Source organism: Dama dama, chromosome X (assembly GCF_033118175.1).
Source record: "Dama dama isolate Ldn47 chromosome X, ASM3311817v1, whole genome shotgun sequence".
NCBI lineage: Eukaryota > Metazoa > Chordata > Mammalia > Artiodactyla > Cervidae > Dama > Dama dama.
The window spans coordinates 27,050,248-27,077,749 of NC_083714.1; the positions used below are offsets into that span (position 1 = coordinate 27,050,248).

Consider the following 27,502-nt stretch of genomic DNA (forward strand, 5'->3'; position numbering starts at 1 on the left):
TCTATTGTTAAACACATCCACATTTTCCTGGCACTTCTCCACTTTTCCTTCTTGGAAAGTGCCATTTCCCAATATTCTGAATGCTATAGCTAAGCACACAATCAGATCAAGGGTATTAAGGGAATTTCAGGGTGCAATTTATACACCCTGTAATGTACTTTAAATTGCAGTACAATCTCAATCTCTCAGTAAGACTTTAAATTTACATGCATCTCATCAATCCTTTCCAGGGACTCCCAAGTGGTCTCCCCATTAGCTGGTTTTCTGGTCCCTCCCCAGCCTAGAACTTCAAACATACTGATCTTGAGAGGTCAGGACTAAATTGGGCCTCTTCTTTTAACCAATGTCTATCTATCCTCCAAGGCCCTATAGTCCCTAATATCAACCTCCAAAGTCCCTAAAATGAGAGTACTTGGGTAGCAGGTTCATCTTCTACAAACCAAATATACTCTCCTCTTAGCCACCAGACCTGATTAAGATACAACTCTCTGGGTTCTGACCATGTTAGGAAATGCTTAATGGGACCTCAGTAAATTTCTTAGCTAAGTTATCTCAATCATCAACACAGGAATCTATTATCCCAATTATGCCTTCCCTGTTTACTTTATTTTTTTTATTGACTCATGAAACTATTCCAATAAATTCATATACTATTCCTGACTCCTCAACCCCAAATCAGCATCAAACTTCTCTTTAATTTCCCTCTGATTTTACTAAAAAGGCCTCAGTCATTTAAAACTCTAGGCCCACTATTACCAACCACCTAACCCAGCTCAGAGGTCCCAACAGTGCATGAAGTTACACCACACTTTCCTTTTGGGTTAATATATTAGTTAATACCTCTCAGGCCTGCTCACCCTTACATGATTAGTCTTTTAAAGGAAAATGCTATCTCAACCAGGAAAGTACAGTACTGATTTTCCTTATAATTGCCAAAACATTATAAAGATAACATGATGCAGTAAAAAGATCATGGACTCTAGAACCAAAAAGACCCAGGTTCAAACCCTGCCTTACTAGTTGTGTGGCCTTGAGAAATTACTTTCCTAAGCTTCAATTTTCTGATCCATAAACCTACCTTACAGAGAACATTAATGCTTGACATATAGAAGGTGTTCCAAAATGGCACCTCTATTATTATTACTGTTACAATCATTATAATTATCATGATCATTATCATTAGAGATAGCTCGCGTTCTTACTCCTATTTCCCTATCTTGGCATGGGGGTCACCCTTGGATCATTTTTTTTTCTGCCAAGGGTAGGAGTGGGTGAGTGAGGGGGCAGGTGTGGGAAATTCTCTTTCCAAGTTTGCCATCCTAATCTTGCTTGTAAAAATGGACTGGATAGGCTAAAAGAAATTTCCCAAGAGCAACCAAACACCATCTTCATGAATTCATGTTACTAGTAAAAAGCAATGACTTGTAACAATAATTCTTATTACTACACAACTATGAAGGGAAAATATATCCTAATGAGTCAATAAAAAAACAAACTACTAGAACTTTACTGATAAGCTGATAACTGATTATCCACAGAAAGACAAAAATATATTTCTGACACTATCAAGGACTAACAGCTTCCACAAACTGATATCTACAAATCATTCTTTCAGGCTTATAAATGTATCAATTCAGTTCAGCTGCTCAGTCCTGTCCAACTCTTTGCAACCCCATGGACTGCAGCACACCAGGCTTCCCTGTCCATCACCAACTCCCGAAGCTTGCTCAAACTCATGTCCATCAAGTCGGTGATGCCATCCAACCATCTCATCCTCTGTCGTCCCCTTCTCCTCCTGCCTTAAATCTTTTCTAGCATCAGAGTCTTTTCTAATGAGTCAGTTCTTCGCGTCAGGTAGCCAAAGTACTGGAGTTTCAGCTTGAACATCAGTCCTTCCAATGAATATTGGAAATCAGGACTGATTTCCTTTAGGATTGACTGGTTGGATCTCCTTGCAGTCCAAGGGACTCTCAAGAGTTTTCTCCAACACCACAGTTCAAAAGCATCAATTCTTCGGCGCTCAGCTTTCTTTATGGTCCAACTCTCACATCCATACATGACTACTGGAAAAACCATAGCTTTGACTAGACAGACCACTGTCGGAAAAGTAATGTCTCTGCTTTTTAATATACTGTCTAGGTTGGTCATAACTTTTCTTCCAAGGAGCAAACATCTTTTAATTTCATGGCTGCAGTCACCATCTGCAGTCATTTTGGAGTCCAAGAAAATAAAGTCTGTCCCCGTTTACATTGTTTCCCCATCTATTTGCCATGAAGTGATGGGACTGGATGCCATGATCGTTGTTTTTTTGAATGTTGAGTGTTAAGCCAGCTTTTTCCCTCTCCTCTTTCACTTTCATCAAGAGGCTCTCAGTTCCTCTTCACTGTCTGCCATAAGGGTGGTGTCATCTGCACATCTGAGGTTATTGATATTTCTCCCGGCAATCTTGATTCCAGCTTGTGCTTCATCCAGCCTGGCATTTCACATGATGTACTCTGCATATAAGTTAAATAAACAGAGTGATAACATACAGCCTTGACCTACTCCTTTCCCAATTTGGAACCAGTCTATTGTTCCATGTCTGGTTCTAACTGTTACTTCCTGACCTGAAGATTTCTCCGAAGGCAGATAAGGTGGTCTGGTATTCCCATCTCTCGAAGAATTTTCCAGTTTGTTGTGATCCACACAGTGAAAGGCTTTGGCATAGTCAATAAAGCAGAGGTTTTTCTGGAATGCTCTTGCTTTTTCTATGATCCAATGGATGTTGGCAAGTTGATCTCTGGTTCCTCTGCCTTCTCTAAATCCAGCTTGAACATCTGGAAGTTCTCAGTTCACATGTGTTGAAGTCTTGTTTGGAGAATTTTCAGCATTACTTTGCTAACATGTGAGATGAGTGCAATTGTGAGGTAGTTTGAACATTCTTTGGCATTGGAATGAAAACTGACCTTTTCCAGTCCTGTGGCCACTGCTGAGTTCCCCAAATTTGCTGGCATATTGAGTTTGAGTACAGCACTTTCACAGCATCATCTTTTAGGATTTGAAATAGCTCAGCTACAATTCTATCACCTCCGCTAGCTTTGCTCATAGTGATGCTTCCTAAGGTCCACTTGACTTTGCATTCCAGGATGTCTGACTCTAGGTGAGTGATCACACCATCGTGGTTATCTGGGTCATTGAGATCTTTCTGTATAGTTCTTCTGTGTATTCTTCCCACCTCTTCTTAATATCTTCTGCTTCTGTTAAGTCCATACCATTTCTTTTCTTTATTTCTTTCTTTATTGAGCCCATCTTTGCATGAAATGTTCCCTTGGTATCTCTGATTTTTTTGAAGAGGTCTCTAGTCTTTCCCATTCTATTGTTTTCCTCTATTTCTCTGTACTGATCACTGAGGAAGGCTTTCTTATCTATCCTTGCTATTCTTTGGAACTCTGCATTCAGATGGGTATATCTTTCCTTTTCTCCTTATAGTAAAAACAGTTTTTTAAATTGAAACTTGACTCATGTTGTATTTATTTGTCATATAATATCTTTAGTGCCTGCTCTAAAAATTAAAATCAATCAATCCAATAGATAGCAAAAACAAATACTTTATCATCTAAACCAGGAGTTTTAAGATTGACAGAAGGCACAATTAATAATTACGCCAGGGAAAACAAAACAGAAATGGGACATACTGTCATCCGATCAACTGTCTGCTCTTTTCATTTATCATTCACAGTCCACAAACATTTTGACCTGTTCATAACATTACTGATGTTATAAAATCTTAAACATCACGAAGGATCAAGGACCAGGCATTTAGATTTGTTGCAATCAAATTCCAGATTCTCAGTAAGACAAATTAAGTAACCTATCTTATTCTAAGAGTTAAGATTAATGAGCTAAAGTAAAGTAATTCATTCCAGCCTGACAAACTCTCAGAGAATAAGTCTTATTTTAAAAGTGAGTATTATAATGTCTGGTAATGTTTTCTAACAGATTAAAGTTACAGAACGTTTAAGACTGATGCGGAAAACTGTGCTCAGATACTTTAACTCAGATTTAAAATAAGAGAAATATATTTGTAATATACATTATTTTTCAAATCCATGCTTCGCATGGAGGGATACTACCTTTTGTTCCAAGTCAAAGAAATATTCCATTCTTATCTTGCATGTGAAAATGAAACTCACTCAGTCGTCTCTGACTCTTTGTGACCCAATGGACTATACAGTCCATGGAATTCTCCAGGCCAGAATACTGGAGTGGGGAGCCTTTCCCTTATCCAGGGGATCTTCCCAACCCAGGGATTGAACCCAGGTCTCCCACACTTCAGGCGGATTCTTTACCAGCTGAGCCACCAGGGAAGTCCAAGAATACTGGAGTGGGTAGCCTATCCCTTCTCCAGGGATCTTACATTAATTCTTACTTATTCTGGACAAAGAGAGAAGTTGCTATTTCCAAAGCTGGTTTCTCATCCTCAAAACAAAAGTATTTTTGATTACTTTGGCTCTTCTTGCTCTTTCTAAAATTAAAAATCAGGAGAGTACAATAGCAAAGTAATTATCTCTCGAGTGTCCTAAGTTTGATATTCTGACATTCATTGATAACCTGCATTGAATAATATTAATTAGGTGGTTACTAAAATCTGAATAATTCAGACTAACTTCAGAAAACCTGGATTTTTAAACCTGAAATACTTAACTTAGGTCAATTTTATACAAAGATACATTTGGAAAAATTCAAACTATTTAAATTATAAACTAGAACTATTTAAATATAGTGATTAAATTCACATTTGACTTACAATACTACATTCTCTATAAAGTAAAAAATATATATAATCTAGATTTGTAGAAACATTTGTAAAATCCTTAGTTTAAAAAAAATATTTTATTTAACAAAGAACATTAATTTTCCAAACAGCACTTTTTACAAGTGAAATAAAGGCTATTTACAAGTGAAATTAATACAGGCTTATTAATACCTACCTAATATGCAGAATACATCAGCAAGAATGGAGGGCATATCCTCACGAAATTCCTAATTTTAAAAAAATACAATTATTCATAGTAAATACTAGAATAGCACACTAGCAAGTATTACGGGTTCACAATAACACTCTTCAGTAAAACATAAAAACAAAACCCTAATACCACTATGTTGACAAATAAAATTCTTCAAGTTTCATAATACAGAGAAAATTAAAACAGGGAGATAATGGTTAGAAAACCTGTTTAAATGTCTACCATGAAATAACTTGAGTTTAAAAAAAAAAAACAGAACCTTAAACAAGCACCTCAGGAAATAATAAAAAACACAAATGAGTAACATTTTTTCAATGAAGTTTCATGTCAGAAACCACTGGAATTTGGAGTACCTTACACCTATCTAAAGTAAGATTGTTTAAAATGATACATTTTTCACCTAAAACTTTAAATGCTGTGCTCATACCTGAGTCAACATTGACCTAAGCAAAAATCATAGTATTCAGAACAGAAATCTGAAAAATGCAATAATAATAATAAGTACAAGCAGTTGTCTCATAACTCAAGATTCTCTGAAGATGAAAATAATTACCAAAAATCTATATTTTCTTTATGCACTGATGTTTGCAGCCTTTGGAGAAACGGATCCAACATTTATAATAGATTTGTCTCCTGACTTCACATTCCCATGCCCAATTTTAAAGCCATTTTCCATTAGTAAGGATCACTGTTCAATTATTGCAATTAGTTTGCTGGCACTATAGCAACACTAAAATTAGCCTATTTTCAGAGAGTAAAGAAAAGAAATATAATTCTAAAGAAAAACCTGGCAGCTATAAGAGACACAAGATATGTTTCTGTGGCTAAGATATGGGACAGTGCAATATGGGACTATGAGAATCTAGCCATCACAAAGGATCCAGCTGCAAAAGTATATATATATTACTAAGCACTCAAAGAAAGGGAAGCTAAGTAAGAATGAAACACATTAAGTTCATTTGGACTATTCACTCTCAATAAGTGGGAAGAGTATTAGAATCAAATTCCATTAACAATAAGCCCTATACTCATGCCCAATTTACAGAATGAAATGACCTTAATTGCCAATCAGACATTAGTCTTTTCTTAAGGGCTATGAAATCTGGCTATGTCTACTTGAATGAAAGTACTCCAAAATAATAGAGCAAGACAAGAGTTTTCAAACACGGAATATCACTTATTGAAGAAATAGACTACTCCTACATGAACTAATCAGATAGAGACAGTTCAGGGGTAAAAGAGAAACTCATACTGAACCTCTACTGCTCAAATACATCTCAACATGATGGGGGAAAAAAAATCACAACAACTAAACATAGAAATTCCTTAAGACTATTCTTGGGAAAGCAGAAAAATCATACAAAGCTAAAGGCTACAGAAATTTAAAGCCTACAGAAATTCATACGGATATCAAGAAACTCCAGGTACCACCTCAAAAATACTTATTATGAAAGCTGTTCTCGACTGGACATGTAATTTTATTTATACAAGTGTAAAACCCAGCCTAGTAAAAATAAAATATCACTTGTAAAAAAAAATGAAACTTAACCCCTGCTGTACAATAAACATCTTTACAATTTGAGAGTTCATCTTTCAATTCAAATACCAAACAACCATGAAAAGTATCTTGTCTGAATCTAACTTAACCTTTCTAGTAAACAAAAGTTTGTGTGTTAGTCACTCAGTCGTGTCTGACTCTTTGTGACCCCATGGACTGTATCCTGCCAGGCTCCTCTGTCCATGGAATTCTCCAGGAAAGAATACTGGAGAAGGTTGTCATTCCCTTCTCCAGAGAATCTTTCCTACCCAGGTCTCCTGCATTGCAGGCAGTTTCTTTACCATCTGAGCCACCAGGGAAGCCCACTAAACAAAAGAGTGAAACAAAGTTTTTTTTTCCTCACCTTTCAATAGCCACTGAAAGGTGAGGAAAAAAATCTAGTTATTATTTCTAAAGCAAACATGAAAATTAGCATTAAGTAAACGTTAGAATCATACAACTTCATTTTAAAATAATTTCATCCTCAGTTTTAAAAATATATTTAATTTCTAAACATAACCACAAACAAAAGAAAATGTTTTGTTATGCTAATATTGAGAGAACATTATAACCAATATTTTTATAGATGTTTTTGCTCTCCCAGCTTACCTAATATTTTCTGCTCTACTCATAGCCACAGACAAAGATTAAAATACCTATATTACTGTCCAGCAACAATGGCTTACCATTTTGAATAAAATAAAACACAAGTTATATACTTCAGGATCCCTTTTATCAAAGGCAAAAAATATGTAACAATTATCAAATTAAAAAAACATACATACACATACTTACACTAATGTCACTAAGAACATTAGATGCCTGTTCATGCTTTAGATTTCCTTTAATGACATGGTATGACAATTCATAAAGAGCTTGCTGGAAATCTGTCAAACATAAAAGAAACAGTGTAAGGACACAATCTCTTGAACATGAAAGGTAGACCCTCTAAGGGAAGACCTGTGTATTTCCTACTTCTCAGATTATTATAAACACCAATAATGATTAAGAAAAATATATTTCTAATGCTTTTCTGTAGCAGATTTTTTCCTTTTATTTTCACAAAAACACAATACTTAAAGAGTAGAAAAAGGCATGCTGTGGTTCATGGGGTCGCAAAGTCAGACATGACTGAGCGACTGAACTGAACTGAACTGACTGCACTACTGTAACATAACTATTGCTTGAGCACTTCCTTCCAATCCTTTTCTATATGTCTACATATTTTACATACTTGCATTCAGAGTTCACATCATTTGGTACTCTGATTCCCCAACAAACACTTTTAAAAGTATTTCCTCCTGCTACCAAAGTCTACAAAATTATTTTTAAGGACTGCATAGAACTCCAGCAAATGAATATAAATTAACCATTCTTCTCACCAAGAGATTTTGCTGATTTTTCTAACTATATTCAGATTATAGTTAATTCAATATCAGGGCTACACTGACAACAAACAGGTAAGGAATAATAGTAAATATAAAACCCATAACCTGTCAGAGAAATTTCTCCCCAAACCTAAACCTCAACTTTTCCTCTATTTCCATCAGAATTCAAACTAAAATATATTCAGCCCTTGGTATCCACAAATTCTGTACCCATGAATATGAAGGGCTGACTTTATTCACTGTACTATGCAATTTTAATAAGGGACTTGAGGATACTCGGATTTTGCTATTCGAGGGGGCTCCTGGAACCAATTCCCTGTAGATACTAAGGGATGATCATAATTACATATGTACATACAGACAAAAAAACAGCAGTCCTGTGAGAACTGTCAACCACAAGTACAGTTGCCTCATTCACAATTAGCATAGCACCCCTTTCCTGGAGGAGTTTTGGGAGGAGGTAGGAGTTAATGGTCAGGTGAACATATCCTTCCAGCTACCTTTTTCTTTTGTCCCAAACACTAAAATCTTTACCTCCTTCCTCTCTTTAAAAGTAAGAAAACACACACCAAGGAAACCAGATCTGAAAGAGACACGTGCACCCCAATGTTCATCGCAGCACTGTTTATAATAGCCAGGACATGGAAGCAACCTTAGATGCCCATCAGCAGACGAATGGATAAGGAAGCTGTGGTACATATACACCATGGAATATTACTCAGCCATTAAAAAGAATGCATTTGAATCAGTTCTAATGAGATGGATGAAACTGGAGCCCATTATACACTGTGAAGTAAGCCAGAAAGATAAAGACCAATACAGTATACTAACGCATATATATGTAACTTAGAAAGATGGTAACGATAACCCTATATGCAAAACAGAAAAAGAGACACAGATGTACAGAACAGACTTTTAGACTCTGTGGGAGAAGGCGAGGGTGGGATGTTCAGAGAGAACAGCATTGAAACAAGTATACTATCAAAGGTGAAACAGATCACCAGCCCAGGTTGGATGCATGAGACAAGTGCTCAGGGCTGGTGCACTGGGAAGACCCAGAGGGATGGGATGGGGAGGGAGGCGGGAGGGGGGATCGGGATGGGGAACACATGTAAATCCATGGCTGATTCATGTCAATGTATGGCAAAAACCACTACAGTATTGTAAAGTAATTAGCCTCCAACTGATAAAAATAAATGGGAAAAAAAACAGAAGCAATATTATAACAAATTCAATAAAGACTTTAAAAATAAATAAATAAATAAAAGAAAGAAAACAAGTAACTCTAAAAACATTAATGTAAAACAAACTCGATTTATAACCCCCTTTGGAAGGAAATCAAAAAATCTTTCAGGGCAACATAGCAAGTTAAGAAATCAAATATTTAGGAGTTTCCTGGTGGTCTAGTGGTTAGGGGAGAAGGAAATGGCAACCCACTCCAGTGTTCTTGCCTGGAGAATCCCAGGGACGGGGGAGCCTGGTGGGCTGCCATCTATGGGGTCACACAGAGTCGGACACGACTGAAGCGACTTAGCAGCAGCAGCTAGTGGTTAGGACTCAGTGCTTTCACTGCCATGGCCCAGGTTCAATTCCTGTTCAGGGAACTGAGATCCCACAAGCCATTCAGCTCAGTCATAAAAATTAAAAAAATGTTTGAAAGAAATCAAATACTTAAAAATCTTCTCCTTTGGTCTACTACTAGCCACAGAAAGGAACATAATTGAAATCAAAACTTGTATCAATCTCCCCTAAAACAAAGAAAATAGTATCTTACAATGAAATTAATTTGTCCACTAAATAATTCACAAAAGAAATATAGCCAGATTATCCCAATTCCTTATGAAGGATTCATTAAATATATTCTACCTTTCTCACAAATATGCCTTCATTATGCTTATAATAAATTCATAAAAACTAAAATGCAAAGGAAAAATTTCTGTTACTATGGTAGGAATATGAGGTCATTTTCATGCTTTCAATTTCCATTAATAAAATGCTTTTGTAACAAATAATATTCATTTGAAATTATCCACATAACTAAGATTTTTTAAAAAGCAATCACTCACAGAAGAACAAAACAGCTGAGCATCATAAACTAAATTCCCATAAGAATATGGGCTCACAGGGGCTGAGGGAATTCTAACCTTAATCAAAGGAGATTAAAATAGAGAACAAATGGCCCAGGTCATTTTGCTGACACTGACACAAAAACAATCACAATGTAATCCACAAAGTAGCAAAGACAGTCCCTAATTCACATATCATTTAAATGCCCATTTAAATGACTAGGAACTCCTGTTGTATTTTATCCACAGAAACAGTAAGTGATGTCTTAGAGACTACCAAGACTAGTCCACAAAACCCTGCTAAAACTACACGAAAATTGAAAAACTTTAGATTTACAATGGGGAGGAAAATTACAACCCTTATAATTATACAGAAAAGAATAAATGCTAACATTTCAGAAAAAGCAGCTTCAAGAACCGCCACAAGTAAAAGGAACTTCTAGAGATTCTAGACATTCTTTGTGGAATATGAGCATTTTAGCCACTAGTTATGTCAAATATCACTAGGATATTTGTCAAATATCATCAGCCATCCTTACTATGTTATTTTATGGGGGGAGGGGACTTATAAAAAGAACTTATAAAAGCAGCAGCATGTACAAGGGAAACTGCCTTCCTGAAATGAAATCAATTTGGAGAGGCAAAAAGAGAAAAGGCAGAAGGAACAATACCCAAAGTCAATCCCCCTGAGATATACAAAGGAAATTCTAAAGAAACAACATTCAGTTCCCTGCAAGTAGACAAGAGCAAGAGAGAACCCCCACAACTGAGCCACTGAGGTTACACTCCTACTATTTTGAGTTTCATATGTGAATCAGAACAACCATGCAAATTAACAATAGTCTGATAGTTATTAAAGATCTAAATAGTTCCATTTAAAACTGTAAGAGTAACCACCCTGTTATGTTATTTAGTTTTTCTGAGAATTTTTTTTTTTATTTTATCCACTTAAGGTTTCAAACATAAACAAGATCCAAGTTAACTGAGAAGTTAGAAACATGTTTTAAACATGAGGCAGGGAAAACTATCCAAATGCTTTTAAAAAGGACTCTTTTTTTAGTTTCTTACTCTTCTGACAGTCAACTGACTTATTCAAAAAAGGCATTATATTAACAACCTCAAAAATCTTTATGAATGATCTGAAATTTTAAAAGCAATATGACTGTAAAATAACTCTGGGGACTGAACAAGGAATGTTAACAAGTCTTACCCAAATGACAGAAAGAAAAATGGTTCATTCAGTCATTTGAAAATGCTTTCTACTCAAAAATCCAAATGTTCTTCAAAAAGTATATATTTTCATATTAAGATAATATTTAATTTTTTATAAATGTAAACATTTAAAGAAAATCATCTAATAACTTACTTAAAATAGAATATTGATTATAAATTATTTTTCCAGATTGGAAAAAAAATGTCATGGATTCTACCCCCAGTGAAAGCTACATATGAAAATGGTTTAAATTACTGGGAATCATTGCTTTTGTTTTTGCCCCTCCTTTTCTGAATCCATATATCTAATTTTAAATTCATAAAAATTAAACAGTACATCCTTTAAAATTAAAATAACTAAAAATTTACATTCAGTTTAATTGCATAACACTTTACTTAATAAATCATATTTGAGATATGCAGTCATAAACAACTCCTTTGCTTGTAATGTTTTCCATGACAACTGCCTTTAACAAGATCCCCAGATACCACCTAAACATAACCAACCAGCTTTAGTAAAAACACTGACCCTCAGTTTCTGCAAGTTTCCGAGTACAAACAAGATCAAAATTAGTTTCTCTTTCCATGCTAGCTCTTCTATTTATAAAATTTAATGGAAACAGGGTATTTTATTAATTTTGACCAAGCCAAATCTCATAGCTATGATACTTTTAAAAGTCTTACCTCTATAAGTTGAACTATCGTGGCTTTTATTTTCACTGAGGATCCGGCATAAATGCAAACTAGAATAAAACAAATAATCTGTATTAATTTCTAATTCTAACACAGACAATCCTTATACAGCAAATTCTATCAACTAAAAACACCTGGAAATGTATCACATATTTTAAGTCCATTAGTCTACAATTTAAATAAAATAAACCTAAAAACCATAATTGGAAGATGCTAATGAATCAAGACATTATTTTGAATGAAAATGAGTAAATAAAAGAATGAAAATCAAGCACTTATTCTGCCTTTTGTATACAAATCAACAGTTGATAAGAAATGCCTTTGTTAGTATTTCAGCTAACAAACAAAGGTATGATAGAACAGCACCATTTTTAAGTCCCTAATAAATTCAAGAATCTAGGCATCTATCAATGGCTGTTCACATCCTAAGACGCAATCCTGATCCTAATACAAGAATACACCACCACGTATGAGGCTATCTTTGAGGAGGGGGAGCAAAACTTAAATACAAACTGTGGGAAAATGTACAGGACAATGGCCCAGTCTCTTCAACAAATATATTACAAGGAAAAAGAAAAAATGGTGGGGGATCCTCAGGGTAAAAAAGCCTTAAGAAGTACATCTATTGCAATGTATGCACTTCCCTGGTGGCTCAGATGGTAAAGAATTTGCCTGCAATGCGGGAGACCTGAGTTCGATCCCTGGGCTGGAAGATCCCCTGGAGGAGGGCATGGCAACCCACTCCAGTACTCCTGCCTGGAGAATCCCATGGACAGAGGAGCCTGGTGGGCTACAGTCCACGGGGTCACAGAGTCAGACACAACTGAGTGACTAAGCAGAGCACAATCACAATGTAGCACAATCATAGTGTATGGATCTTTACTTGGATCCTGTTTCAAACAAATACTTTTAAAAATAACATTTATGAGCCAACTGGAATATTTTATAGACTCTTTAAACAACAGACGTTGAAATATTTATATTTACATGAAACATTTACTTCAATAATACGGGGAAATGGGTACAGTTATAGATGAAACAAGACTGGCCAGCAATTGATAAATACTGAAGTTGGTTGATGATTTCATTGGGGAGCTATTATACCTACTTCCTCAAACGGGGGTGTTTTTCCAATAATAACGCTTAAAAACAAAAAGTTGAATTTTTTTTCAAAAAGTTCAAAATTAAAAAAACACTTGCTGTGTGTTGAATATTTCTTCATTAATTTAAACACAGCAAAAGATAAGATATACAGTATACAGCGAAAGGAGGTATGTTTAATTGGGATTACAGAAAGAAGGGAGAACAGGGCAAAAGCAGTATTTGAAGAAATAATAGCCACAAATGCAGTTTTTCAGAACTGAAATTAAATCCATATCTGGACATAATCACAGTAAAGCTATAGGAAACTGAGCAGCTAACACTTTTGAAACAAAGTATCTGCCAACCTAAAATTCTATACACAGAAAACACAATTCCAAGAAAACACAAAATCAGGACTGAAAGTCAAACTGGTAACAATTCAGGTCACACACTCCAAAAGCAATGCTTCAGGACATCCTTTAGGTGGGATAAAAATGATCCCAGATAGAACCTTAGAGCTGCAGCAAGAAATGAGGAGGAAAAAAGTGCTAAGTATTCACGTAATGCTAATATTAACTGAATAATAATAGTGACTTACAGTATTTAAACACGTGTAGTACTAGATATATGTGTGTGCTTACTCTCTCGGTCGTGTCTGACTCTTTGTGACCCCGTGGACTGTAGCCTGCCAGGCTCCTCTGTCCATGGAACTTCCCAGGCAAGAATATTGGAGCAGGTTGCCATCTCCTATTCCAAGGGATCTTCCCAACCCAGGAATAGACCTGCTTCTCTTATGTCTCCTGCATTGGCAGGTGGATTCTTTACCACTGAGCCACTTGGGAAGCTCCATTAAATATGTACAGATATATACATTGAAAAATACTGAAATACATCAAGGTTAACGTGGGTTTATCCCAAATACACAAAGTTGGTTCAAATTAATTTACCACATTAAACTTTTAAAATCACAAAATTGTTCAGAAAGTTTCTATTCCTAGTTTTCTATGTCTTTTTATGCATAAATGACATTTGACAAAATTTAATAACCATTCACTATTTTTAAAAAACTTTTTAAAAATTAGGAGTAAGAAAAAAAGTTATAACTTGATAAAGCAGCAGTTCTGATAGTATGGTTCACAAACCCCTGATCCCCAAGACACTTTCTGGCATTCTACAAGGTCAAAACTATATTTGTAATCGTACTAAGACTGCATTTCCCTTCTTATTGTACTGACATTTGCACTAATAATTCAAAAGCAAAGGAAGGTGAGACTGCTGGCACCTTAGCATTCATCAGGGTAGTAGCACCAAACTGTCTCACTGAATTCGTCACAATCAAGAAGTCAAAGCATAAAAAAAATTTAAAAACAAAGAAATCAAAGAATAAAGTCAGTCTCTTGTAAGATGTCACCAAATTGTTTCATTATATCTCTCATGATCATTCACACAAACAAAAGCCAGTTGCACTTAAGAAGGTCCTTGATGGGAGTGGCTCAGCAAGATGGCACAATAGGAGGCCCCAGGCCTTCCTTCCTCCCATAGAAACACAACTCAACAATACATGCACACAATTCCCTTTATGAGAAATTCAGAAACAGTTAAGAGCTCCTGCACCCCAGGCAAGAACTAAACCAGCTGCATTAAAGCTCCTAGGAAAAGGCATGATGCTCTTTCACCACGGTCCCTACTCCTGGCACAGCACTGCATGACTGGAAGGCAATTCCCAATTTCCAAATTCTCTCTGAGGAGGGAAAGAGAAGACTGGACTATATATACATCTAACATTCTTCTGGGGGCGGGGGCAGTGAGGGGGTTTGGGGGGTCAGAGAGGTGCCCAACAGCTTGGCAATCTCTCCCTCAAGGGAGAAAGAGCTAGAGCGTGCGCCCAGTATTCCAGCTTTGGGGGAGGGGGCGCTGCCTGAGAGACTGGTCTCTGCCTAGCCTGACTCGGGGCCCTGACAGTACCCAGCATACTCTAGCTGCCTGGGAGCCGCTAAGGACAAAAAAAAGCTGGGGGGTGTGCTGCTGCCTCAGAGGACCCTAGGGTACAACAGATGGACACCAGAGGGTGCAAGAGAGGGAAAGCTTGTAGAAAATCCCTCTCATCTGGAATCTACACATTAGGCCAGAGAAGACAGTCAGAGAAAAAATTTGAGAGGCTCCCAGAATCTATAGCCAAGCTGATTGGTAAAGGCCTTTCCCTGCACTGAAGCAGTCCATAAAGCCTGGGATAAAAGAGCGTTTTTTCAAATGTAAAGATACCAACAGAAAACTACAAGGAACATAAAGAAACAGGTAAAATTGGTCCAATAAAAGGAACAAAATTTGTCTTCAGAAACCGATCCTAAAGAATTAGAGGTATATGGATTATCTGACAATGAATTTAAAATAACCATCATAGAGATGCTCAGTGAGTTCAGGAAAATGATGCATGAAGAGAATGAGAATTTTAACAAAAGGACAGAAAATTTTAAAAGAACCAAACAAACTCCAGCACTAAAGAACATAACTACTAAACTGAAAAATTCGTTAGATGCTCAACAGCATTATGGATAGTCATATACAAAAGAACTAAATTGGATACTTCTTACATCATACACAAAAATCAACTCAAAATAGATCAAATACATAAAAATAAGACCTGAAACTGTAAAATCCCTAGAAAAAAACAGGGAGAAAGCTTCATGACATTGGTCTTGGCAATGATTTCTTGGATGTGACACCAAAAGCACAGACAATGAAAGCAAAAACAGACAAGTGGACCATCAAACTAAAAACTGTATGCACAGCAAAGAAATGACAAACAAAATGAAACGGCAGGGGACTTCCCCGATGGTCCAGGGGTTAAAACTCCACGCTTCTACTGCAGGGGACAGTTTGATCCCTGAGGAGCCAGGATGCTGCATGCCTCAAGTTGTGGACAAAAAAAAAGATAAGGTAACCTATGAAACAGGGGGAAAAATGTTTGTGAACCATCCATGTATCTGATAAGGGGCTAACATTCAAAATATATAAGGAACACCTACAACTCAATAGCAAGAAAACAATCTGATTAAAAAATGAATTGTTGTTTAGTCGCTAAGTCATGTCCAACTCTTGCAACCCCATAGACTGTAGCCTGCCAGGTTCCTCTGTCCATGGGATTCTCCAGGCAAGAATACTGGAGTGGGTTAAATAGACATTTTTCCAAAGAAGGGTCTTTCCCTGGTGGTTCAGTGGTTAAGACTCTGTGCTCCCAATACAGGGGGCATGGGTTTGATCCCTCATTGGGGAACTAAGATCCCACATGCCACAAGGCATAGCCTTATTGAAGAAAAAAAAAAGACAAAATGGCCAATAGGTTATGAAAAGATGCTCAACACCACTTATTATCAGAGAAATGCAAATCAAAAACAAAATGAGCCATCAACCTCACACTTGTAAAAGTGGTCATTATCAAAAAACTGCAAGCAAAAAAAAAAAAAGAAAGAAAGAAACTGCAAGCAAACAAATGACATCTGATAAAGGACTATTATCCAAAATATACAAATAACTCTTAAAACTCAACAATAAGAAAACAAACAACCAATTTAAACACGAGCAAAGACCTTAACTGACATCTCATCAAAAGATATACAGATGGCAAATGAGCATATGAAAAGATGTTCCACATCATATATCATCACATACATGGAAACTAAAACAGTGAGATACCACTACACACTTATTAGAATGGCCACAATCTGGAACACTGCCAACAGCAATGCTGGTGAGGACGGGGTGCAACATAACACTCAATCATCTTTAGTGGGAAGGGAAACGGTACAGCCACACTGGAACAGTTTAGTGGTTTCTTACAAGAGTAAACATACTCTTACCTTACAATCCAACCCTCTCACTCCTTGATATTTACCCAAAGGAGATGAAAACTTATGTCTACACAAAAACCTGCACAAGGATGTTTATAGCACCTTCATTCATAACTACCAAAGCTTGGAAGCAACCAGGATGTCCTTCGATAGGTGAATGGATAAACAAACTGGTACATTCACACAATGGAATATACCATATAGAAATAAGCTATAAAGCAATGAAGCTATGAAAAGACATGGACATGGAGAAACCTTAAGTGCACATTAATAAGTCAACAAAGTTAATCTGAAAAATCTACACAGTTTATGTTTCTAACTATATGTCATTCTGGAAAAGGCAAAACTATGGAGACAGTAAAAAGTTCAATGGTTGCCAGGGGCTGGGAAGAGAGATGAATACGCAGAGCAGAGAGGATTTTTAGGGTAGTGAAAATACTCTGATAGTATAATGATGGATACATGTCATTATGGTCTAAACCCATAAAATGTACAACACCAAGAGCAAAAACAAAGGTAAACTATGAATTGGGGGCAATCATGATGTGTCACTGCAGGTTCATCAATTGTAACAAATGTACCACTCTGGTGGGGAAATATTGATAATGTGGGAGGTTATGCACGTGTGGGGACAAGGGGTAAATGGGAAATTTATGTACCTTTTTCTCAATTTTTCTGTGAACCTAAAACACCTGTTTTTAAAAAATAACTTCTTTAAAAAATAACAGAAAATAAGTGTTAGGGAGGATATGAAGAAACTGAAAACCTTGTGCACTGTTCATGTGAATGTAAAATGGTAAACAGTACAGGAGTCCCTCGAGTAATTAAAAATAGAACTACCATACAACCCAGCAATCCCAATTCTAGGTATTTACTCATAAGAGTTGAAATCAGGATATCGAAGAGGTATTTGCAGTCTCATATTTATTACAGCATTATTCACAATAGCCAAGAGGTAGGAAAAAACCTAAATGTCCATCAACAGATGAGTACATAAAGAAAACCTCATGAATATACAATGGAACGTTATTCAATAATAAATCCTGTCATATACAACAACATGGATAAGCCCTGAAGATAGTATGCTAAACAAAATAGTCACAAATACTAGACAAATACTACATGACTCCACTTATATGAGGTATCTAAAGTAATCAAGCTCACAGAAGCAAAAAGTAGAATTTCAGTGGTTGCCAGGGGCTCTAGAGGGATAGAGAAACGGGAACCTGCTGTTCAATGGGTATAAATGTCAGCCATCCAGGAAGAAAAAGATCTAAAGATCTGTTGTACATTGTGCTTATCGTTAACAATACTGTACTGTTAACTTAAAAATGTGTTAAGATTTATCTGTTATATGTTTGTGTCTACAATAAAGAAAATGTCCTTAATGAAATAGTGAAGATTATTAATTTTATTAAATCCTAGCCCTGAGAACATGTCTTTTTTTAGAATACATATTTTTAATATTCTATGTGACAAATTGGAAAGTATACATAAAACATTTTTGTCATACACCAAAATACCATGGTTGTCTCCAGGGAAATCACTTATGCAATTGTTTGACTTGTGAGCTGAACTAGCTGCTTTTTCACAGAACACCATTTTTACTTGAAAGTGAAAGTGAAAGTTGCTTGTTCAGTCGTGCCCGACTCTTTGCAACCCCATGGACTATACCGTCCATGGAATTCTCCAGGCCAGAATACTGGAGTGGGTAGCCTTTCCTTTCTCCAGGGGATCTTCCCAACCCAGGGATCGAACCCAGGTCTCATGCATTGCAGGCAGATTCTTTACCAGCTGAACCACAAGGGAAGCCCTTTTTACTTGAAAGAACTGACAAACTATGGTTATTCAGATTTGCATCTTTGGCCGGAATTTTCTCAAAAATGAACCAAGTGAGCCAGTCACTTCAAGGGAAAAAACTGAGAGCATCTGTTGCCAATGATAAAAGATAAGGTTTCAAACAAAAATGAGAATTTCGGAAAACTTTAATCTGGCACCATGGACTTGGCTAGTTCACAATTCATAAAAACTTTCCTGATTAGTTCAGTGATGATACTAAAGAACATGGCTTTTTTTTTTATTATACAATGCACTGTGTCTTATTTGGAAGTGCTGCATCATTGGGTGAACCAGTATTTTCCAACTGACCAATGCATGATGCTGCAAAATAATACATGGGTAAAACAGATTCCAAGTAAAAGAGAGACAACTGGATTTCAATTTAACAACGTACAAGGAGTACACAGATAGGATTTTAGGTTTGGCATTGCAACAAACCATTAAGAAACCACCATTTTGACAAATTTTGACATGATATTAAAAAGTATCTACAATTATCTGAAAAGACTACTAAAATTCTCTTCCTTTTGCCAACTATTTAAGTGTGAGGCTGAACTTTCTTCATATACATCAACCACGACAATATATTGCAACCCCCTACTTCACAGCACACATAACATCAACTCCAGGTAAGTAAGACTTAAAAAGGGAAAGCAACATGTTTCCATAAAAGTCATAGGGTAGGTAGTTCATTAACCTTAGAATGGAGAGAAACTAGTAAACACAAAAAAGTTCTACTCAGAAAGAAAAAGACAGATATATTTAACTACATTAAAATGAATAACTTCTACTCATTAAAAGTCACCACTGTAAGAGTGGAAATACAAGCCTAAGAATAACAAAAGAGATTTGCCACACACACAGTGTAACCCACTGAAAGAATTACAATTTATAGAAAGAACTACAAATCAATGAAAGAAATGCAAACAATCCAATCAAAAAATGGAAAAAAGATACAAAGACATCTTTCACAATAAACCAAAATCCAAATAGCTAATAATATACAAAAAGACGCCTATGTAACACATGGAACTCTGCTGAGTGTTACAGGGCTCCCTAGATGGCAGGGGAGTTCGGGGGAAAATGAATACATATGTACAACTGAATCCTTTTACTGTTGTGAAACTATCACAACACTGTTAATCGGCTATACCCTAATACAAAATAAATAAAAAGTAAAAAGAAACAGACGCCTATGCTACAAATGAACTCATATGCAAAACAGAAACAGACTCAGATACAGAAAACAAACTTGTGGTTACCAAAGAAGCCTGGTGGGAAGGAGACGGTTTAGGACTATGGGATTAACAAGCTACTATGTATAAAATAGTTTGTTAGTCATAGTAGTATAAAATAGCCTCCTCTCTGGTAGCTCAGCTAGTAAAGAATCCGCCTGCAATGCAGGAGACCCTGGTTCAATTCCTGGGGTGGGAAGATCCTCTGGAGAAGGGTTAGGCTACCCACTCCAGTATTCCTGGGCTCCCCTGGTGGCTCAGATGGTAAAAGAATCCGCCTGCAATGCGGGAGACCTGGGTTCGATCCCTGAATTGGGGAGATCCCCTGGAGAAGAGAACCGTTACCCACTCCAGGGTTCTTGCCTAGAGAATGCCATGGACAGAGGACCCTGGTGGGTTACAGTCCATGGGGTCACAAAGAGTCGGACCCAGCTGAGCAACTTTCACTTTTACTTTTCATGTATAAAATAAACAACAAGGACATACTGTGTAGCACAGAGAATTGTAGCCATTATCTTGTAATAACCTGTAATGCAGTATAATCTGCAAAAATACTGAATTACTATTTTGTACACCTGAAACTAATATTGTAAATCAACTATACTTCAACTAAAAAAAATTGGGAAAAAATGCCTACGAAAATGTTGAAGAAAATAACATTAGAAATATATATATTGACAAAAAATTTACAGTGTGACAGTGTCAGATGTTGGGCTTCCCAGGTGGCACAGTGGTATAGAATCTGTCTGCCAATGCAGGAGACGCAGGTTGATCCCCGTGTTGGGAAGATCCCCTGGAGGAGGAAATGGCAACCCACTCCAGTATTCTTGCCTGGAGAATTCCATGGACAGAGGAGCCTGGCGGGCTACAGTTCATGAGGTTACAAAGAATCAGACATGCCTGAGCAACTGACCACATAGCACAATATTAGATGCTAGCCAGGATGTGAAGGTGAACTCTCATACACTGTTGATGGGAGTATATTTTGAAATAGTGTGGAAGTATCTAGTAGAGCTAAAGTTGGTGTACATGCACCTGTGTACACCAAAATACCTGTATAAGAATGGCTCTACTGGCTCTGTTGGTAACAGCCAAAAACTCAAAACAACAAACTTTCAAATACTCGCAAAGTACAAATGAATCCTAAAGACATAATGTTGATCAAAAGCAGTCAGGAACAATTAGAACACATCCTCTATGATTCCATTTATATGAAATTCAAAAAGAACAAACTTAAACTTATTTGGTAGCAAAACTATAAATAAAAACAAGAGAAAGCCATAAATGTCAGTTACCACAGGGGAGGTAAAAGAATGCAAAGAGGAAGGGGGATTATGTTGACTAGAGCTGGGTATGAGTTACATGAGTGTGCATCTTAGTGATTCTTTGAGCTCTACATTTAAATTTTAGGCACTTTTCTGTATTTTTTTAATTTCACAATTTAGAAAAAGTAATTGTTATTACAAGCTGTACAAAACTCAAACAAAAAAAGGAGAACCAACAAATACGTATGTTTCTTATTTTTTTTTAAGCCTAGCAATCCAGTCAATAAAGCAAGTAACTTTATAAGACTGACAGAATATGCTTATATATCACATCTAAGGTGAAATATGATGTCACATTAAAACCATCCACAGAGGGATTATCTATCTACTTTGCAGGTTACGCATGCCCTTGCAGTGTCTCGGTGTCTTTTATTTCACTACTCCATTATCAGGATAAGCAGGGGAAGGTTCAATAGACTTTTCCTGGTCAAAAATTCATCTGTAGGTATCACAAACTTATTTTCAAAACCAAAGAATAAAAATGCCTTGCCAACAGACAACTATTACTAAATCTGCATAATTTGAAAATCTCGTTTAGTTGTTAGTTTTTAATCAACTCCTATTAAAAGAACAAAAATTTTCGGAGAGCACCTTAGAAATGGTAAAATAAGGCAGTTTAAGTTTGACTCCAAGTACTTTCAACTATTTCTCCTGAGAACTAGATAGGCCTTCCAATGTGCTAAGACAGTGGGTAAGCTTTTAATTTCCCAAAGTAAGTTAAACCTACAATGAGCTTATCTCAAATATGAAACAAAATCAGTCTTCATTACATTAGGCAGTACAAAAATATCTGCTTCAAACTAGCATCAGAGAATATAACCTAAAAATGCCTGACACCTAGCTCCTTTTTGTTCTGAGTAAATATGTAAGACAGTGCATCAAGGCTGCTTCAGTATTTGCCATAAAGTACTGAAACAATTCCCCCACTGTGGTTTTCACTGTCCCCACAGGTTCAATTCCCTTTAGAATGTAGTAGCAGGAAATACTGCATCTTTGACAGAGAATGCAAGGAAATCCAGTAACTCATCTTTCCCTTTGTACCCTGGCTACTAAAAAGCAAGGTCAAATATCCTTTCTTACAGTGAATCTGTCTGCTTATTCACATTTTCAATAGCTTCATTTTCTGTCTGTTTTAACAAGCTTAATGCAGATGTCTTTTGCTATAATCCTTCCAGTGGGGAGGGGCAAATGTCAGTGTACCAAATCCCACTTAATCTAATGGTACAGTCATTGTTACATAATTTTTAAAAATAACTGAAATGTAATTCCATCTTGTCAGTCACAAAAGCTACAAACATATTCATTCAGATACAGATGATAATGTCATCATGAACTATTAATTAGCATCTTAAAGATTCACTCAAACTGTGTAAGGAATCACTGATGGGTTATAACATTATATAAAGCAACTTATTTGTATAACAGACACTTCTATTTCCCTAGTATAAAATACTTCTTCCCTAGTTGTCGGAGGAAACTAAAAACTCATTAAGAATTTTCCCCCAATCAGTAGATTTGTCCCAGCTTTTCCCCTAAGTTTTGCCACTAATAGAAGATCATGAAGTATCCTTAAAGAGACAATCCTGTTTCAGAATGCTGCATGTCTTACTACACCTCTTGTACAGTTTAGTACTCTATCCTAAATCTTAAGAGGAGAAAAACAAAACTTCAACAGTTGCCCATTTTAATATGGCTTTAAAAATAATCAAATATTCTGCCTTGGAAGAAATTCAAATGACTATTTTAGTCCCTTAATAACCTCCAAATAATTGGGTTTACCATTTTTTCCACTTTTATGACAGTCTGGTGCTACAGTGGAGATGCGACCTCAGGCCCTTAAGAACAAAGAGTCTACTTTCTGTCAAAGATATATGAAACTTAAACTGAATAAAATGTCTTAAGTTCTTCCAAGAACTTAAGTATTTTGTGAATACTCTTTAACAGGAGTATTTGACTTTCCATCTTACTTGATCCTATTTTCCAGTAAAGAAATACAACATAAGCCTGAACTACTGGATTATACGCAACATCTCAAAGCTGGTTCTACATATAAAAAATTGATGGAGATCTGTGCTTCAACTAATTTTTAAAAACAAAACAACAGGAGGCTAAACTTTGTTAAGCAAGTGTTACCTCTATTATCATTGACAGGAGACATAACCCAGAAAAATGAGTATTAGGACATGTAGTTTTATCTCGAAACATGCATTTAAGAAAAAGAAAATATGCACTTCCGAGGAGGAAAAGGAACAGGAAATGTTAAAGACAACAGAAGTTCCTGCACACAAGTACATTAATAGCACTCACGCTACCTTAGTTAAAGAACAATTTTTCTAACAAAAAAAGCAAGCAGTAGCCTGGGAAAACCTCCTGATATTGCTACATTTTCTGAAGAATGAATTTCTCTTACCAGGGAAATAGACCAAGACTTATACTTGTGAAAACAGGTCAAAATGAGAAAACGAATGCCAAATGAAAACTAAGACATGAAGAAATGGTTTCAGATAAAGCTTCAGATGAACTTAGAGCACATTTTGAAAGAAAAAAAGACAAATACTAAAACAAAAAATTTCTTAGACTGTTTGCTATAAACTCCCTCCTCCTACTTTGCTCCAAAAAATTCAGGTCAGACAACATTTAATGAACATCCAAATGCCCTTCCATAAGTTCTGGAATATGTCAAATCATCTAGTAGCAGATGAAGAAAAGAACGGCAACCAAAACATTTGGCCATTAAATTTTAAAACTGTATTATGTGTGTGTGTGTGCTCAGTCATGTCCAACTCTCTGCCACCCCATGGACTGTAGTGCACCAACCTCCTCTGTCCATGGAATTTTCCAGGCAAGAATACTGGAGTGGGTTGCCATTTCCTCCTCCAGGGGATCTTCCCAACCCAGGGATCAAACCCACATCTCCTGCATTGGCAGGTGGATTCTTTACTGCTGAGCTACTGAGAAATAAGGTAACGCCCAACAAAAATTTCTATTTGATATGTAAATTTTTTAAAGAAAAAGAATCAAGTTATTTAAACAAATACATGATATTCAACAAATATGAGTATTTTAAAATAAGTATTGACATGAGGCTAACATCTTCAGATTAAGAGCTTGGAATATAAATCCTCCATTAAGGTTGCTTGTGACACAAAGAAATGCTGGGCTCACTGTGTTAAAGATGTCTACTAGAAATAAAATTCTCCCCTAGATCTACCAGTACATGCAAGTTTATTAGCTTAATCATGGCAAATCCTATAATATGAAATAATCAAGAAACTTAAGCTCTAATTCCAAAATTAAAGTGATTAAATCCATATCTTGCATATGTCACAGAATTTCAAAGAGTTTGCATTAAGATGTGAAACTCTGAAGAGTAGATCTAAGTGTTATTGCAAAGGACACTTAATTATGTTTTCAGAGTCCTTTGTGCTTTCGCTATCTCTTGGAAAAGATCATTTTAAGAGTTCTGTAATTTACCATTAAAAACATAATCAATACCTCTGGAAATAGGTTAGCTAGGTATGTGATGGACCATTCACATGGGCAAAACACAGTTTTTCTTTTCTCCCTAACTATCTAACAAAACTTACTCTTCAAAGCCAAGACTTTCCATCTTAATTGACAGCTGCTTTTCTTTTCATGAGGCACAAATAAGGATTTGCCCTCTCAACGTTAAAACGCCCCATACAGCTCATATGTTCCTTTAACATTGTGCTGCTGAACTTGTTACAACTCCCAGAATACAGACTTATACTGGTAGAAAGTCACAGACTAGAAATGAACTTACACCTCATGAAAAATATCATGACTTTTGGTCAACTTAAAGCTCATCTGTTAACTTTTCTCATTAAAAAGGAAAAATCCACTGAAGATATAATTTTAAATTCTGATCAATCTTAAAAGCCAAATATATAAATGGATTCAGTAATAATTTGGTAGCACATTATCTTTTTAACATTTCTGGTTGCTGGTTCATATTTTAAGAAGCTGTTTTCAGAGAAAGGAAAAGATTTTTTGTAATATATTTATAATACCATTTTTTATAATAAAATGAAAATGCTAACTCTATCGTTAGCAAGATTAAAAAACTCCAAAGTTAGACTATATGCAATAAAGCTTCCAAAGAGGTAAAAGAAGTCAAATGAAGACTAAGTACTGGATGGTGATGTGTTTGACTATTCAAAATATTTCATTATGTCACAAAACTATTTAAAATAGTTCATTGTCACACAACTCTCTTCATGTAACAGAACAGTTATAAAACTGACTATACTGATCTGGATCTACTATAATCCAAACTACATTCCACAAGCCATGCAATAACTACATACACCTAAGTTTGAATAACAGTTTTGAAGCAGCTCTTCAAACACAGAGAAATTACGATGGGTAGCATGGATCATGCAAATATGCATAAAGTGAATCCAAAATTCCAATTCTAACTAGATATTTCGAACTCCTACATGACTTTTTCTTCAACCATTGCCAGTCAAAAGCCAAGCAGAATTTTATCTCCTAGCCCTAATACCAGTCACTCTAAGATGGGAATAATAGTAAAACTGTCAAAAACAGCTGGAAGGAGCAAGCTAAGTAATCCACAAAGATGACAGTCCCCAAATAACTAAGTTGACTTTAAGAGTAAACAAAGCAACAATAAACTGGTGTACCCATTTGGGGGGGGGGGATGGGGTGGTTATCCTACTCTCATATAGATGAAAATGATGCTTTGGTTTGGTAACTTCTCATCCTGCCTTCCCCCCACACAAGGCACTTTAACAGCTATTTGTTAACTAGCACGTACAAGGATGTGCAAAATGTTCCTAACAGTTAAAAGTGAGTGGTTATCAAACAGACTTCCCTGTCAGTTCATAAAACTAGAGAGGCTGGAGGAAGGGGGGTAGAGGACGGGGACGGAAGGGTTGAACCAAAAGAAACGTGAGACACAGTCCCCACTCTTCAAGAATGACTCAATTCGTTGGAGTACAAGAGATTACATGAAAGAGTCAGAGACGAATTAATTGCTAACCTGAGTAGTACAGACTTTTAAGTGCAAGAGTTGTTCAGAGAAGTTAAAATATCTAAAGACTGCAATAATATTATTACTTGTAACAGTTATCACTTGAGCACTCACTATAAGCCAAATGCTTTACAGGCATTAATCTTCGCAACAATCCTTTGAGTACTTATTATTCCCAATTTACTCAAGGGGAAACGGTCACAGTGGCTAAGGAACTTACCCAAGGTCACTTGGCTAGTTAAGTGGCTAAAACTACCGCCTACCCAGGCGATCCAATTCTAGCGCTCACACTAAGACTTCGGAAAGTAGCGCGAGTGCGGACGGGGGCTGGGGAGGGTCATGAAGGCTGGCGCGGGCCATGTAGGCTGGCGCGAGTCATGTAGGCTGGCGCGATTACACGCGCAAGATCCGGCAACACGTTCCCCGCGTTTGGTCCCGGTACCGAAGTTCTAAAGATCGCATTTTTCGCACGGGCAACCGTAAACTGACTACTGGGCGGGGAGGGGAGGGGAGACAGGGGCGCGCAACCACGCGGAAAACAGCTAATGAAGAGTTAATCTCATACCCGGCTGAGCTTTAACTAATAAAGCGATTCAGAGAAAGACATTCGCAATAAGTCATTTGTTTTAAAATCTGGGGTTTGTTCCGCCGCTTAAACGAATTTTCCCCCCGAGACAGACAGACCCGAAATTTGGGGCAAGGAAATCACGGGTTATGGCAGATTACGGTCTTCTGTGCTACCGAAAGAAAGAAAGAGGAAAAACACCCAAGTTTTATGACTACAGGAAACACGTTATTCTAGGTACACGAGAACCTTGGAGAGTTGCCAAAATTAGTTGCAGTCCCAGGACAAACGGGGTTTAGGAAACATTTAAAGACGAAAAAGTTGATTCCAAGCTGAAATGGCCCTTAGATGAAAAGACGGAGCAAAGAAATGCGGGTAGATCTTGGAGAAAGCGGCGATGCTTGCTACACTTCGCCCACGGACAGCGGCGCGGCGAGGGGCCGGGACGGTCTGGGAGACCGCTCCCCAGGAGGGCGAGAGGTGCCAAGCGGGGTCCTTCCCGACGCCCTGGGTTCCGCGGCGGTGGGCGGACAGGAGGGGAGGGAGTCCGGGACGGTCCGGACTTCGGGCAGAGGAGGCGCCGGGCTCCAAACTGCAGAGTCGAACGGGTGCAGAGTAAAGAAATGGGACAGAGAGAGACGGAAAGTCGGAACCCTCCCAGCGCGGCCCGATAGAGAAAGGAGCCAAGTGA

General features: G+C 36.9%; 1 protein-coding gene across 16 annotated transcripts in view; it reads right to left on the minus strand.

The window, feature by feature from the left end:
- The window catches only part of THOC2 (THO complex subunit 2), a 112,890-nt gene that overhangs the window by 84,943 nt on the left and 445 nt on the right, over nucleotides 1-27,502 (minus strand). For all 16 annotated transcript variants that reach the window (XR_009691934.1, XR_009691933.1, XM_061136532.1 and 13 more), the window contains exons 2-4: nucleotides 11,894-11,952; nucleotides 7,339-7,430; nucleotides 4,971-5,022 (exon numbers count right to left, since the gene is read on the minus strand). Coding sequence is in view for 14 of the 16 variants with exons in the window: in XM_061136532.1 (XP_060992515.1) it covers nucleotides 4,971-5,022; nucleotides 7,339-7,430; nucleotides 11,894-11,952 (203 nt within the window). In the remaining 2 variants the exon portion in view is untranslated. The remainder of the gene's footprint in view (nucleotides 1-4,970; nucleotides 5,023-7,338; nucleotides 7,431-11,893; nucleotides 11,953-27,502) is intronic.